This window comes from Diachasma alloeum, unplaced genomic scaffold (assembly GCF_001412515.2).
Source record: "Diachasma alloeum isolate Michigan unplaced genomic scaffold, Dall2.0 Dall_scaffold_00391, whole genome shotgun sequence".
Classification (NCBI taxonomy): Eukaryota; Metazoa; Arthropoda; class Insecta; order Hymenoptera; family Braconidae; genus Diachasma; species Diachasma alloeum.
In genome coordinates this window covers 400,793-416,449 of record NW_021680530.1, presented here as the reverse complement: position 1 = coordinate 416,449, position 15,657 = coordinate 400,793, and the positions used below count along the sequence as shown (strand labels likewise).

Genomic DNA, 15,657 nt, shown 5'->3' with positions numbered 1-15,657 from the left:
TGAAAAGTAGAGTTCACAAATATTCACTTATATTGAGAGAGAAAATAGTATATTTTGGTACAAGTACGCAAAAGTGTTTTTTTACCTGTGGGTGGTGTGCAGCGCTCGCCGAAGGCGAGTGCTACTCTCCCAAGGGTCAAAGGACACTTTTCCCACGAGTGTCGAGCCCTATTTTTTATCACGCGAACCGTCCGTAAAATTTCACTTTACGCACTAGTGATAAAAAATTACTTTCCTCGAAGAGAGCTTTTATTTTATTCTAGTAATTTTTTTCTCAGTATAAATTCGGATATTCCCCATAAATACCACAATTAATATTGCTTCAAATGTGAGATATAAACAAACAAAAAAAAACTAATTCACGAAAAATGACTTTCACATTGAGTTGAAAAATAATCGCGATCAACGTACCGATTTTTTCAATGCCCAAAAATTAATGGAGAAACTCAAAATAATTTCGTCAAATGGTTTAATTCATAACTCGGTGGCATCTCCATATCTTAATGCCTTTACAGAAACATTGATGATGATAATTCAAGGATAGATAGAATAGCCCTCGCATACAGGTTGATAGCCCTCACTCCTCCTTTTTCCCTTGTTATGGCGCTCGTTAAGACGTTAATGTCGCCGAAAATATTCACAAAAATGCAGGTGCAGTAAAGTCCCTCCCTGCATGCACGCTCTACCGACCACACTGAATTTCCCTTTTTTTTTTCTCTCGCTCCTCGGTTCATTCTTCCCTCCCTCGCGTTTTGCGCTTTTTTTCATCGCCTCGCCATCTTTGCATTTTAGTTCTTCCCTCTTATTCGTATATGGCCACTGTGTAATAGGCGAGACGACACTGCTTCCTCTTAAACTGTGGTGCCTCTCTCATTCCTTCAACTCCCATTCTCACTGCTTCTTTTCTCGTTGTTTCGGGGGGGGGGGGGATTTTTATTTTAACATTCAACTGAAAGGGGTGGACATGCGTCTAGTCCTCGTCTGTCCGGGGCTCTCTCCATGGGGACTATAAATCTTGTGCTATTAAGACTCACAAGACTCGCATTTGATGGCCCGTGCCACGAGCAACGAGTGTAATGTAAATATACAAATTATTCAGTATTAAATTTTTTTTTCTCCGTGGAAAAAATTTAATTGACGGCGAATCGTTGTTTTTGTCGGGGCCGCGTGATCTTCAAGTGCAAATGATTTTTTTCCTTGAGACAAAAAGCAACATCTGCTTTGTGATGGTATTATTCGGAAGGGCACTTTTTGTTGAGAGATGAAATTATTGAGTGAAAGAAGATTATTATTGTGAGGGTCATGGGGATCAAAATTTTTAGGGGTTTTGAAGGTTTAATTTTTCATTTTAATGCTAAATAATTTTTGTGAGGGTTGAATAATTTGGTGAGGGTCACGTTTTTTTTTCAAGGGTCGCAAGGGTCAGCATTTCCGCAAGGGTCTGAATTTTTTAGGTTTTTGAAAAATCAAATTTCCGTCACAATGGGAAATAATTTTTGTGAGGGTTAAAAAATTGACAAGGGTCACGAGAGTCAGAATTTCCGCAAGGGTCGCAAGGTCCAGGATTTTTCAAATTTGAAAATTAAAATTTTTATTCCAATGAAAAATAATTATTTCCAAGAATTACAAATTTCACAAGGCTCACATTTTTTTCAAGGGTTACAAGGGTCAGAATTCCCGCAAATGTCGCATTTTTTCAAGGGTCGCAAGGTCCAGGATTTTTCAAACTTGAAAATTAAAATTTTTATTCCAATGAAAAATAATTATTTACAAGAATTACAAATTTCACAAGGGTCACATGTTTTTCAAGGGTTACAAGGGTCAGAATTCCCGCAAGGGTCGCATTTTTTCAAGGGTCACAAGGTTCAAGATTTTTCAAACTTGAAAATTAAATTTTTTATTCCAATGAAAAATAATTATTTACAAGAATTACAAATTTCACAAGGGTCACATGTTTTTCAAGGGTTACAAGGGTCAGAATTCCCGCAAGGGTCGCATTTTTTCAAGGGTCACAAGGTTCAGGATTTTTCAAACTTGAAAATTAAAATTTTTATTCCAATGAAAACTAATTATTTGCAAGAATTACAAATTTCACAAGGCTCACATTTTTTTCAAGGGTTACAAGGGTCAGAATTCCCGCAAGGGTCGCATTTTTTCAAGGGTCACCAGGTCCAGGATTTTTCAAACTTAAAAATTCACATTTTTATTCCAACGAAAAATGATTATTTGCAAAAAATAAAAATTTCGCAAGGCCCCAATCTTCTTCAAGGGTTACAAGGGTCACTCCGCAAGACAACAAAATTTCAGCCTAAAAAAATCCCGAAAAAAAAATCCACCAGAAGGAATTGAATATTGATGCCATAATAATCGCCATTATGACTTGTATCTCCATAAAGCATTCGAACCCCAGCGATACCTGCACGAACCATCAAACGAAAAAAAAAGCAGTAAAACTAAACGAGACATTTCAAAGTCGTGCAAAAGTGAGAAATGAGGAAAGACCAGAGTCGTAAATCAAGTTTGCATCGATAAGAGATATAAACAGTATCTGGGTGGTTGTTCTCACCCGATGTCTCTTCCTCATTGATAATTGATACAATTAACGTCCATTCATTAGTCGTCTCCGTCTATCGGTGATTCACCAGCGACAGATGAACGCATAAACTCGATTCGCTTTCTGATCTATCCACCTCACTCCCATTATTTCCATTTCCATTCTAATTTTTCCACTTTTTGTTCACTCTTTATAGTCATGATTTTCATCCAATAGAGGTGAGGATATAAAAATTAACACGTCTTCCGTTACATTATAACACACGCGATGCGAATTTATAGCATGATATTTAAAAGCCAATTGACGATCAAAGAGTCTCGTTAATGATTATATTATGGCGTGAATCCTCACGTCACGTTGAAATAAACGACGATAATTTGTGATAGTGAAATGAATTGAATTGACAAATTGCTTGTTTTATTTGCCGATAGTATTCATTGTTGGGAATATTTGATTTTAATGCCGTTTACATTATCATTGATCGATTCATTTGTGGATAAAGTGTTTTGTGACTAGTTGGATTGAGATTTATTTCTATTTTCTTACTCACACGTTTCCGATTTTTTTCCACTGAATTTTTTTCGACCCTAATGACCCTCATTATCAATGCAAAATTCTTTTCTCCTTCGAACATTAATTTCCTTTTTTTTCACTGATTAATTAATGATTTTTAGATCATTTTTTCGGTTCAAATGTGCCAATTCATCGCTGATGAATGGCTCAATCAATAACAAAAAATCTAATAACTTGTCCCCAGAAATTGTACTGAATTATTCCCGCAATTACTGTTTTTTAATTACTTTTTTTTTTCACCTGATCAAAGTACTCAATATATTTATCGTCTATCAGTACTCGGCGTTCCTATCGATCCAGTAGTGCGATCCACTCGGAGATTTACGACGTCGTAGATTCTCATGCCTCTCGGAAATCACCAACTGAGGGTTTTCATACAAAACGTATACCTTGCATCAAATCCACATTTACAGTTTTAACACAGGTTGAGATTGTTGTTGAGTTGTGTACGTATTTTGCCGCAGTACGACAAATGTCCGCATTATTGCTGGGTGAATAATGCGAGAGGTGTGGAATACGATGATAAAAAATTACAGGAAAAACGGTGTTAGGTGGTGCGTTGATTGTCACTGAGAATTTACGGGGGTAATTAATGATTTGATCATGGATATGTCATACAGTTATGTCAATACTAGTGTGTCATTAGGTATCTTCACACTTGGTGAGGTGGAAAATTAAATTACGAATGAAAATTAATTTTTCACTGCATTTTTTTAAAACTTTCTTCGTGCGCACGCACGAACGAGCGGGCACGATTTAGAAGGGAAATTTTACGCACTTGTAATATAATGAACAACTTTTGTTATACCTTAACGTAAAGTTGATACTTTCCTCTGATAGGAAAATAGGAATTTTATTGGGCAGATGTAAAAAAATAGGTGACTTTTCGGCCTAGGCCTAAAATACACCAGTTTATCTCATCTATACGCGAAATTTGTCCTCTCCTTTTTTATAAATGGGAGGAAAAATTGAAGTTTATTGTACAAGTGTAATAAAAAACCCCATATTTAATGTCCGGTTTTGCGTCCTAGTCACCCAATAGTAGAAAACAGTTGAAAAGAATTTTGTAATTTATTTTTTCCATTGGTCACCTCATTTTTTTAAGCTTCAAAATGAAAATTCCTCGACCCCTCACTGGAACGAACCATTTTTACAACACTTCACTGCAAAGTTGACACCTTCCCTAAGCAAAATTGGAATTTTATCATGCAGTTGTAAAAAAATATCGAACTTTTCGTCCTAGGTGTACAATATACTATTTCATCACATCTATACGCGAAATTTGCCCTCTCCTTTTTTATAACAGGGAGGAAAAATTGAAGTTTATTGTACAGGTGTAATAAAAAACCCCATATTTAATGAAAAAGGGGAAAAACCGGGAGTAAATGTCCGGTTTTGCGTCCTAGTCACCCAATAGTAGAAAACAGTTGAAAAGAATTCTGTAATTTATTTTTTCCGTCGATCAACTCATTTTTTTCAGCTTCAAAATGAAAATTCCTCGACCCCTCACTGGAATGAACCATTTTTACAACACTTCACTGCAAAGTTGATACCTTCCCTAAGCAAAATTGAAATTTTATCATGCAGTTGTAAAAAAATATCGAACTTTTCGTCCTAGGTTCACAATATACTATTTCATCACATCTGTACGCGAAATTTGCCCTCTCCTTTTTTATAACAGGGAGGAAATATTGAGCTTTATTGTACGGGAGTAATGAAAACGGAAAAAATCGTTCGAAAATATCCAGCTTTGCGGCCTAGTTGCATAATATGCTGTTTTATCGTTCTTGTTAAACTTATCCTCCCTTCAAGCTTCAGAATGAAACCCCAACTAATTGAGGTTAGAATCCTCCTTTCGGTCCTAGTGACATAATACTTTATTTGCCTAGTGCCACCCGCGAAGTCCCACAACCCCGTCTCAAATGACTCGTTTTTATCGAACCTCAAGATTTTTTAATCAACTACCGCGATACAAATGACGAACAGTGGATCTCGTTATGAGCCTGAGGGAATCGAGGCATCACATTGAGGCGTGAATCGGACGCTCTAGACGATCGTGTTGGTCCCTCTTCACTGCCATCGCCAACCCGCGAGGATTCCCGGGTTAGTACACAATGTCTTCTCTGTGCTTCAAACAGCCGAGTGAAGGGGGCAAGTGGAGGAGAGGAACAAACTCGAACGCCTCCACACATTCTCATGTGTTTATGTACTCAGCCAAATGCACGTATGGACAACTCGGGCGTGATGCGGCCTCGAGGTTTTGCCGCGATCGCTCATCACGTGATATTAATTAAGCGAGGGGGTAAGGGCTTGAAAAATATAATAAAAAAAAACATTGACTTGGAACAAGGAGATGGTGTTATTTATAAGCATGAAAGCTAAACGTCAGGGGTTATATTATCGTACTTCCAGATGCACTGGAATGTGTCACTGTTTCCTCATCAAATATCACAAGATAATACTACAAATTCCGAATTTTGGATTTGAAATTTCTACCCATAAAAAAATATGGGCCAATTCCATATATTTTTCACATTTATAAAGAATACATGAAAAATATAGGGGACGGTGGGGCAAAATGAAACAGCAAGAAAATCTTGTGATCTAAGGGAGATAGGGCGATTTTCATGAAAACCTTATTTGTAGAGAATTTTACAAGCTACAAAAAAGGTCCTCGTCAAAAATGTCCTATCTCCTTTAGATGACGAGATTTTCCCACTGTTTCATTTTGCCCCGTGTTTCATTTTGCCCCGTGCTCCCCTATATTTGGTATATTTGATATACATTATAATAAAAATGAATAATTATTAAAAATATTAATTATTTATCTAAATTAATTATTTATTAATGATTTAAAAAAATTAATATTAATAAAAATATCAATTTATATTGATATTTTTGTTAATATAAAAATTTATATTTTGAAAAATGTATTAAATATATATTTTATATATATTTTTTTATATATTATTCAAAATATAAATTTTTCCATGTGGGCTCTCTTAATTAACTAATTGAATTCCCCCGAAACAAAAGCAACGATAACCCCCATTTTGTCTCTCACATCCTCATTTCTCATATCGAAACTCCCATAGTACACGGCTAAAATTATTCCAACAATTTCACAGCGAAACGATGGGCGAGCAACATAACAGACCGAAGTGTATTCTCAAAAGGCCGGTGTCTTTGTTCTTGTTCTCATTTCTGTTTGTTGGGTTTGAAGGAGAACGTAGCCCGAGTCATGGAACCGTATCGGGGCATTCCGTTCGTTCTTTCCGGCGCGGATGCGAAGTCAATTAACGCCGCGAAAAAAAAGGGAAATAAATCGACTGCGTAGCGTCATATTCTCAAGAAAAAAGCAATGTCAATGAGACGTCTAAAAACGCGATAGCAATAGGATGATCGAGGGGATCTTCTACTCTAGTGCGTCAATTAACAATAATCTAATAATTATTTACCTTTGTTGCAGATGGTGCAAGCGATTCAGGTCCTCCGGTTTCACCTCCTCGAGCTTGAAAAGGTAAATATATCCCTCATTATCCCACTCCTTCCGATATTACATAATCAATCACATCAGCAAGATTGATACAATGTGATTTTGATAAGGTCATTCAGGAGAATTCAAGTGGCTCGTTAATTTTCGTCCGATCATAAATCTCTCGGGGGGGCTCCTCCCCACACTCTGACCTCCACAAAGAAAATAAATATGTTCGTTTGCTGAGGGTATTGGCCAGTTGATGTGCGTGAGTGCATTTGATTCTATTTGGTCACGTTTGGGGATTGTTGATATGGTCGAGAGCTATTAACACCTGAACACAAGATGTCTCTCACTTGTATCCTTGTATAGAGATGCAATTTTCTGTAATGGCAGTGAAAGCTCATGTTTCCTTTTTGATTTTTCGAACTGGCTGGTGTAAGTGGAGTCATTTAGCTGTCTCGTCGACATGCGCTTGGCGGAATCCAACGGATGATTCTGTAAAAAGGAGTCTGTCGGGTTTTGAGTATTTGGGTTTTGTCTATAATTCCTGGTAGGCGTTGAGTTTGCAGAGATTTTGAATGAATTTGTTCTCATTTTTTCCTGACGAATGCTGTTTGATGGGCAGTCTGAGAATTTATGATGAAGCTGTCTAAAATGTTCAGAAGTTTGAGCAAAATCTTCCTTTTATATCACGTTTTGTCTATAATTCTTGATAGGCGTTGATTTTGCAGACATTTTGAATGAATTTGGCCTCATTTTTTCGTGACGAAAGCTGTTTGATGGGCAGTCTGAGGATTTATGATGAAGCTGTGTCTAAAATGTTGAGAAGTTTGAGCAAATCTTCCTTTTCTATCACGTTTTGTCTATAATTCTTGATACGCGTTGATTTTGCAGAGATTTTGAATGAATTTGTTCTCATTTTTTCCTGACGAAAGCTGTTTGATGGGCAATCTGAGGATTTTCGATGAAGTTGTGCCTAAAATGTTGACAAGTTTTAAGCAAAATCTTCCTTTTCCATCAAGTGGGACACATTCTGCCGCACATTCCTCTCAAATTGTTGATAGGCTTCAACTACTCTTCAATGTCTATAAATTATCGAAAATTCTTGCCTTAACATTCGAATCATAGCGGAGAGTTATCGTAAATGCCATCAATTCCCTGATTTCCCCAGATTTTCTTGTCGCTCCAAGCACTAATCCAATAATATTATTCAACCCCATCGACTCCGGCAATATTTTATCATACAAAATATCGGACATCCATCGCATTTCCATCGAAATTGTTCATGGTCCGAATACGTTTTAAAAATGGACGAAGGATAGGATGGTATACGCCAATAGGATAGCAACCAACTACCAGTCCAGCCCAGTTTATCGAAGCCAATTTCATACCAATTTTCCTCATTTATGGTGATTATCTTATAAACTGATACCCGGGGCTAAATCTCCACCTTCACTAGTATTCAGCTTTAAAACCATCGGCCATAGTATCTCAGGCTAAACATTCACTCTGGAAATTCATGATCCTGTGATTTCGCAAAACTAGAAAACAGGATAAAACGTTGGAATGGTGATCAGTGGTTTATGTATGCATTTAGTCTTTGTAGACTTTCCCACGTTTTCCGTTCTCTTTTTCACTTGTTTATGGGAAACTTTCCCCCTTTTTGCCATACGATGGGTTTTGACAATTTCAAAGAATTATTTTTTCGTCTCCGAGGTCTGAAATTTTTTCAAATATCTTATTTCGCGTCACGATGTTCTCTACCATTTTTTTTTCAATTCCACCATCTTCCAAAGCCCAAAGTGTCGTGCCCTTTTTTCTTCTCGTCCCAAAAGAAATTCAAAATAGTGTTGGCCCTGCGGAATGCAGTGGCGTGGCGATCAAAAAGATGTGGCAGAGGAAGGGGATTCCATAAATACCACTCTTCCTCACCAATCCGGCTGCACCACAGCCCCACGAATGTATTCACCATCCTCTTTTATCCTTTTTCTTTCAAGCCAATCGGGTATTAGCATAATTACGTTTTACCAAGCAATGGGGGGAGCCGGCTGGGTTGTCGATGCGCACCAGCGACGTTCCTGGATGGCCGGTTAGGTTATTTTGCAAACCCACCCAGTGGCCAGTGACTCCAGATTATCGAGACATTCTCAACGCCTAGTCACCACCTCTCATACCTAGGTTATTTTACATTCTACTTCGATTTACGGTGGAAAATAAAACTCCAGTTGTTTTCACGAGTTGTTGTAACCCAGGTGATTGTTGAATGTTGTTCGTGGTGAAGGACAGATAATGTGAAATAAAGAAATAGCTGGAGCTATTGACTTGGCTTTACTTCCTCCTTGGGTTGAGTTCCGTGATGGAAACCGGTTCTTCATGCTGCTTCTTCCACTGCAATTTTTGCGGTTAACAGTTCAAATGCATGGCGCGTCATGTACACAGTAACATCCTGACGAAACATGGAGGATAGCCGATAGATTGCTAAAGGCACTCGTTGAATTGAAAAGACCCTGTCGATGAGGAATTCGTCCTACATGCAGTCGTTGAGACGAATCAGTTGTACTTGATCATTGACGTGGAAAATATTTTGACATTGGTGATGAAGGGAACGGAGGGTCGATGCTCCCGGAATGTTTGAGGGAAAGGGGTCGATCCAAAGCCATGTGGAAAACTGGTTCTGAAGAGTGGAAAAGGCTGATGCTCAATCCTGAAGGGTCTAGTGTTGGAAAAATAAATTTGGCTCCATTGCTGGATTGATCCGACCATTCCTCATCTTAATGACTTACAACATTGTTTCCGGGGGACCCCATGAGGACTACAGACACACGATAACCCAGCGATTCCCACAGGCATCATATCGATTTACTAATCTCAATCAATTCCCACCATTTGATCATCCACTTCATGCTGCGTCTTCCACTGTAATTTTTGCGGTTAACAGTGCAAATGCATGGCGCGTCATGTACACCGTAACATCCTGACGAAACATGGAAGATAGCCGATAGATTGCTGAAGGCACTCGTTGAATTGAAAAGGCCCTGTCGATGAGGAATTCGTCCTACATGCAGTCGTTGAGACGAATCAGTTGTACTTGATCATTGACGTGGAAAATATTTTGACATTGGTGATGAAGGGAACGGAGGGTCGATGCTCCCGGAATGTTTGAGGGAAAGGGGTCGATCCAAATCCATGTGGAAAACTGGTTCTGAAGAGTGGAAAAGGTTGATGCTCAATCCTGAAGGGTCTAGTGTTGGAAAAATAAATTTGGCTCCATTGCTGGATTGATCCGACCATTCCTCATCTTAATGACTTACAACATTGTTTCCGGGGGACCCCATGAGGACTACAGACACACGATAACCCAGCGATTCCCACAGGCATCATATCGATTTACTAATCTCAATCAATTCCCACCACTTGATCATCCACTTCATACCTAATGCCTCTATCCTTACGCAATACCGAAAAGAACGAATGAACTTAATATATTCAGAACCATCTAGACCTGTAACATCGTGTGACTCTCTCATGAGAAGTCCTTGGCATCATTCAGGAGTCGCTGTCTCACTATTCTCATTCGGTTCGAAGGGTAACTCGCAGGATCATGTGTCGCAAGGGCAAGATCATGACGCCATGGCGTTACGTTACAACCTCTAGCTTTCTCGGGGGGAAAAAGTAAGATGGTGAAGATATCCATACTCTTGTTTAGGATGATCCAAGTTGTCGAGAGAGTGCCGAAGACAGCCGAGTGGATACGACTTGCTGTCTACCTTCTATCGATGATCAGTTCTCTCTTATTTTTTCACTCTATTCTTTTTGTCTTCAGCATTGTCAGCCGGTTGGACTCGACTCCCGGTGGATCAAATTCTAACCAGTCTGGTATTATAGCCGATGTCCTTCGGTCCCTCCTTCTCTCGCTACCTCTCGAAATCTATAGTCATCTGTAAAGGCATTGTCGTGAAGGAAACGAGAAAGACCAGGGGGGACCAAGGAGACACCGAAGATATAATTTAAGACTCGAGGTCCAGTGCCTCTTGTACAACGTTAAATTTCAATGGACATCTATCCCGAGAATCGTCAAGTTGAAATCGGTGATAAATAAAAGGGGATAGCCCATTGGTCTCACTATAATTCATGATAAACGCGTGCATTGTTCTAAGACTACAAGAAGCAAAACACGTTTCACTGGGCATTAGTCGTTTTATTTCACCTTCCGGGCAAAATGGCCGACTATTACATATAAATACCTGTCTAATAAGAATAGTGAGTGAGGCATATATAAGAGGCCTATGGTAATGATTATCCTAACCTTCACTGGTCTGTATGTTACGATGGTCTCTATCATGCTGGAGTAGAGAGATGCAGGCAGTACTGCAGAAGCGGCATCATAATCCCCAAGTAGACTTTCGAACCAAGAGGAACAATTTACATATAACAAGATAACGATTTTTTCACTCAATCCTTTTTTTGCTTATATAATACATATATTTTTTCTAAGTCGAATGCCGCTGGTTGGTGGAGACGAAAGAGTGGGGAAAGGGCGGGTTTTGTAAGAGAGACTAGGAAGATGGGCTCTATAGGCTTGTCATGGTTCATTTGCATACATAACATTCTGGTTGACTGGCCACTGGCTGCTTCAAGCCTCCATTCTCCTGTCCACTGAAAACTCTTGGTCTTGTCCAATGGCCCTCAACATTAAAATGTCACTGATGTTTTTAACCTTAAAAATTGTACATCTGTTTCAACTTGTGAAAGCCAGTCTCAGTCAACTCTTAATTAAACGTTATCAATCGTCTTCTTCTTTCAGGTTCACGAATTGTGCGACAACTTCTGCCACCGGTACATAAGCTGTCTGAAGGGCAAAATGCCAATAGATCTTGTGATCGATGATCGTGAGAGCACAAAACCACCGGATCTTGGTAATGGACTCGATGGTGGTCCACGTAGTACAGCTGACAGTACGAGTCATACTGATGGAGCAAGTACACCGGACGTCGTGAGTACCTCACCATCGTCAACGTCTTACTATCCGCACGACGCGTTAACCCCCCACCACCATCACAATCACCACCACCATGCAATCGGCAGTACCACCCCCCTGCAACTGAACAACCAAAACCAAAGCCAAAATCACCCGCCGCAGTCGAACACTACCCCAAGTAGCGCCGCCACAACTCCCAACTCCCTAAAGCGTACGCACCAACAGATGATGATGGCAGCCGCGGCAGCCACCGCAATGGCTACATCGCCGCACGCCGCCTCCGCGCCCCCTGCGCACGCGCACGCGCACGCCGCCCTCGCCGCCTACCACAGCATCAGTTCGGCTGTTTATCCGTGCTCGTAATTGTAGATTATCGATGTTTAGTTTAATTGAGATGATTTTTTTTTGCAATTCATTATGCGGGTTTAATGGTACTTCTAGAGTCATTTCGAGATACTTAACATCAACATGTGCTTCTGTCCTTTAGAATCCTCAACCCATCCAAATCGTTATCCAAATCACATAACCCTCTTTGTGCATTACACTGTTGGAAAATAATTACTGAAATTTCTTGGACATTTGGGGCTGCAGTTTTCATGGAATAATGGAACTGAAATTTCAGTGGAAAAGTGGGGTTATAAAAATTTCCACGAACAGTGCCAGATATTTTGGTAGAAAATTCCAACAGTGTACGTCTCTGTCTCTTGTGTTCATCTTATTTCATCTTATTCATCTTATCTTCAATTTGGGAAATTGCTCTTCATCAGATGATTCATCATCTGGAGATACTGCCATTTGCATCTGTCCTATACTCTAGATGACACACCACCTGCTTTGTTCATCTGTTATCATCTTATTTATCTTGACATCGTTTTTTTTTAAAGAATTTCTCAAAATTGTTGATTCGGCAGAACTGGGGCGGTTCGATGTCGTGCGCGGGCCGGAGGGTCCTGTTGAGGCGTTCGGCGGGGGTCATCGGTTGTACTTTTTATGCTCTAGATAATCGAGATTGGGATGAGGTTAGGAATTGTAATTTTCTACGGGGGAGGGGAGCACTTGATTGTCTAATCGACGATCCAGCGACTTCAAATTTCATTCACTCATCACATTTACGTGAATTTACGAGAATTAATTCGATAATTATTTATCGAGAAACTGATCTATCGATCGCTAGATCATCGATTATTCATAAATTAATGAGACTCGAATTTTGCATTTTGAATTTGAATTTCATAACGGCGAGACGATTTTATCTTTTATTTCAATGAAAATAAATCTTTTGAGAACGTAATTGGGGGCATTATCTGCCTGTCTTCGTGACATAGACACAGTATACGTAAATACGTTCATTTGGGGCCCATAGTTCCGGTATTGGATCCTGAAAAATCGCTCGATTGCCATCGGTGCGCAAGATTATTTATAAATAGCAACGATGACAACGTGCGATACATTTTTCACTATTAAATTCACTTAAATCGTGATGCAAAAGATATACGTAATAGCTCTTAAGGTCGTGTAAAAGAATACATACGTGTCTATTTTTAAACGAGATCAATAAAAAATCAAAGGGAATAGTGAAAAAATAATAATTAAGAGGTATAAATAAACTGATGTGAACGAGCACGTTTCGATGGCGATGATAAATAAATGAGAATGGTTTTTAAATAATCGATGATTAGTGTTACCATTCGCATTTGCGTTGTGAGGATTTTGAGAGAGTGTGAGCAAGTGTGCGAGTGATTGTGTGAGCAAACAGTGAAAATCACGATAATTGAGACTAATCAGGAGACAATGATTCATGAAAGGAAGGAAAGTCATAATTTGAATGTGTCATTGACAATTCTGAGCCATTTCGCTCGGTTTCTTTTGTAAATATACTTTATACTTTATCAAATGTTAACGAGTAATAGGCGATGACGATCGGTAGCACGTGTGCGTGTCAATTCGGACGATAACAAATGCGATTATGAAAAATTATAATTGAAATAACGATTAAAATGCGACTGTTGTTTCAAATAAACTAGGTCTCGGTACTCGTAACTAGGGAGTTGTGTGAGGTACAAGTCCTGGCCGGCAGGGCGCGCGTTATCCACCCCCCCTTAATTCCCGTACTTGACCCTGTCTACTTGACTTGTAGAATTGAAATAATCAATAACAATTTGAGGAAGTATTTATCGAGTGCTGCATATGTCTGGTGCCTCGCCCATGGTGAAATGGGTAAAAGCCATATTATTTTTTTTTCGAAATTTGTCGTATGAATATGTGTCCTGCACCCTGAAATTATTAACTGTGTCGTCATAAGTCCACTTTTTAGTTATGGCCAAGGTCTTTGAAACGCGCAATTGAGCCCCACATTGCACGAAATCATGCGCGTAAAGGGAATTACTGGCCAGTTGCAACATTTTGGACACTTTCATTGGTGGACATTAATTTGGTTTAATCATCTAGCGCATGTTTTTTACATTGACATGATTGATTTTTGGGGTTATGATGAGGGGTGCAGGACAGGCATTCGGGTAAGGCATCAGGAGCAGCATGCACGATACGATTGAGGATTCAATTGTTCATCATTTTGGCAGATGATGATTCCTCAATTGGATTTTATGATTGATATGAGTAAAGTTCTACGAGTCGATGCTTGGGGTTCAAGTACCGGGGGTTTTGGTTAAGGTGGATTACAGCACCTGCTTGCTAGAACCCTAGTTACGAGTGCCGAACCTAGGGCCGAGATGAGTCATCTCGGTTATTTGTTGGTTTCTTTAAGGTGAAATGGTTTTTTAGTAATTTTGACGAGGCTGGAGGCGCTGCTGAGGAAGAACCGATGGAACTGGCAGCTGTTGTGTCTTTGACTGCAGCATTCAGACGAGAAAAATCGCAGGGGAGATGACTCTTGGGGGCTTCATCGTGCAGCCAGGGAGGTTTCCGTCTCAGAACCCTGGTCATAAGTCCCTTTTGCTCAATTAGTCGGCGAGATATCGAGGAGGCAAATTTCGGAAATCGAAATTTCAATCTTCCGAAGGTCGGGAACTACTCGGGCAAATGGGACTTATGAACAGGATTCCGGAACGGAAATTTTCCCGGGTCTGAGGTGATGCCGGTTTCGTCATCAAAACTCAAAATTTTGCTCTGGAAATTTTCAAAAATTTGACATTGATTGAGGGTTTCAGAGCCAGAATTGTAAATACGATTGATTTAATTCATATTTTGTTCAATTCTCTGGGAAATATGAAGATTGAAAAAAATTGAAAACCCACGGCGACGACAAAACGTGAATACTTAGTGCCATAGGTTGCAGTGGGCGTGCTCGCCAAGACTGTACTTAATTAATTAAAATATGAAGATATATGTCGGACATGGAGAGCGAAGAGGTTAAAATTAAGTACGAATGACGAATAGTCGTATACACGCGCGAATAGTTAGGCATTATAACGATAATGAAATGAAGAAGTGGAAAAGAAAAAAAATAATGCAAGTGTTTTGTCGTTCTCCGCTGCATTGTCGTGTCACTAATCGCCCACTCACTGTCGATATAATTATATTCAGCCGTGCATTTATGAATTACATAAATAATCATTACCATAAATTGACTAAAAATGTGTATCGACAGTGCTGCGGAGCCCGATTCACCGTGATATGGGGAATTTTTCATTTTGTCTTGTAAAAATATATATATTATATAAATATTAACAGAGACTTTTTTAATGCTCACAAGTTAGTTTAGGGATTTTTTTTTTCATTCATTTTCAGTTGGATTAACCACACTCAAACCTCGCCCATGTATTTGTCGGGCTTAAGCATTTGTTGAATGTCGTGTAGTTACGTTTTCTTTTTTTCATTTTTGTTTCGTATTGTTTCTCATCGTAATTTGTTAACGTTTGTAGTGCGAAGGAGGGAGACATTTCAATTTGAGTTTAACATCGCGAATTATCGGGATTCGCGGATTGAGAGATTATTGAGGAGGACGACAGATAGAGAGAGAGAGAGAGAGTTAAGTTGATTGATTTATAATGAATGGTGACGTGTACATGGAGAATCATCTCTCGGGATGAGAATTGTAAATGTATGGGTGTTACA

General features: G+C 39.3%; 1 protein-coding gene across 2 annotated transcripts in view; it reads left to right on the top strand.

Annotated features, from left to right (window-relative positions):
- The window catches only part of LOC107041908 (homeobox protein homothorax), a 326,462-nt gene that overhangs the window by 34,694 nt on the left and 276,111 nt on the right, over positions 1–15,657 (top strand). For both annotated transcript variants that reach the window (XM_015262721.1, XM_015262720.1), the window contains exons 5-6: positions 6,597–6,647; positions 11,410–11,598. In XM_015262721.1, the coding sequence (XP_015118207.1) occupies positions 6,597–6,647; positions 11,410–11,598 (240 nt within the window). The remainder of the gene's footprint in view (positions 1–6,596; positions 6,648–11,409; positions 11,599–15,657) is intronic.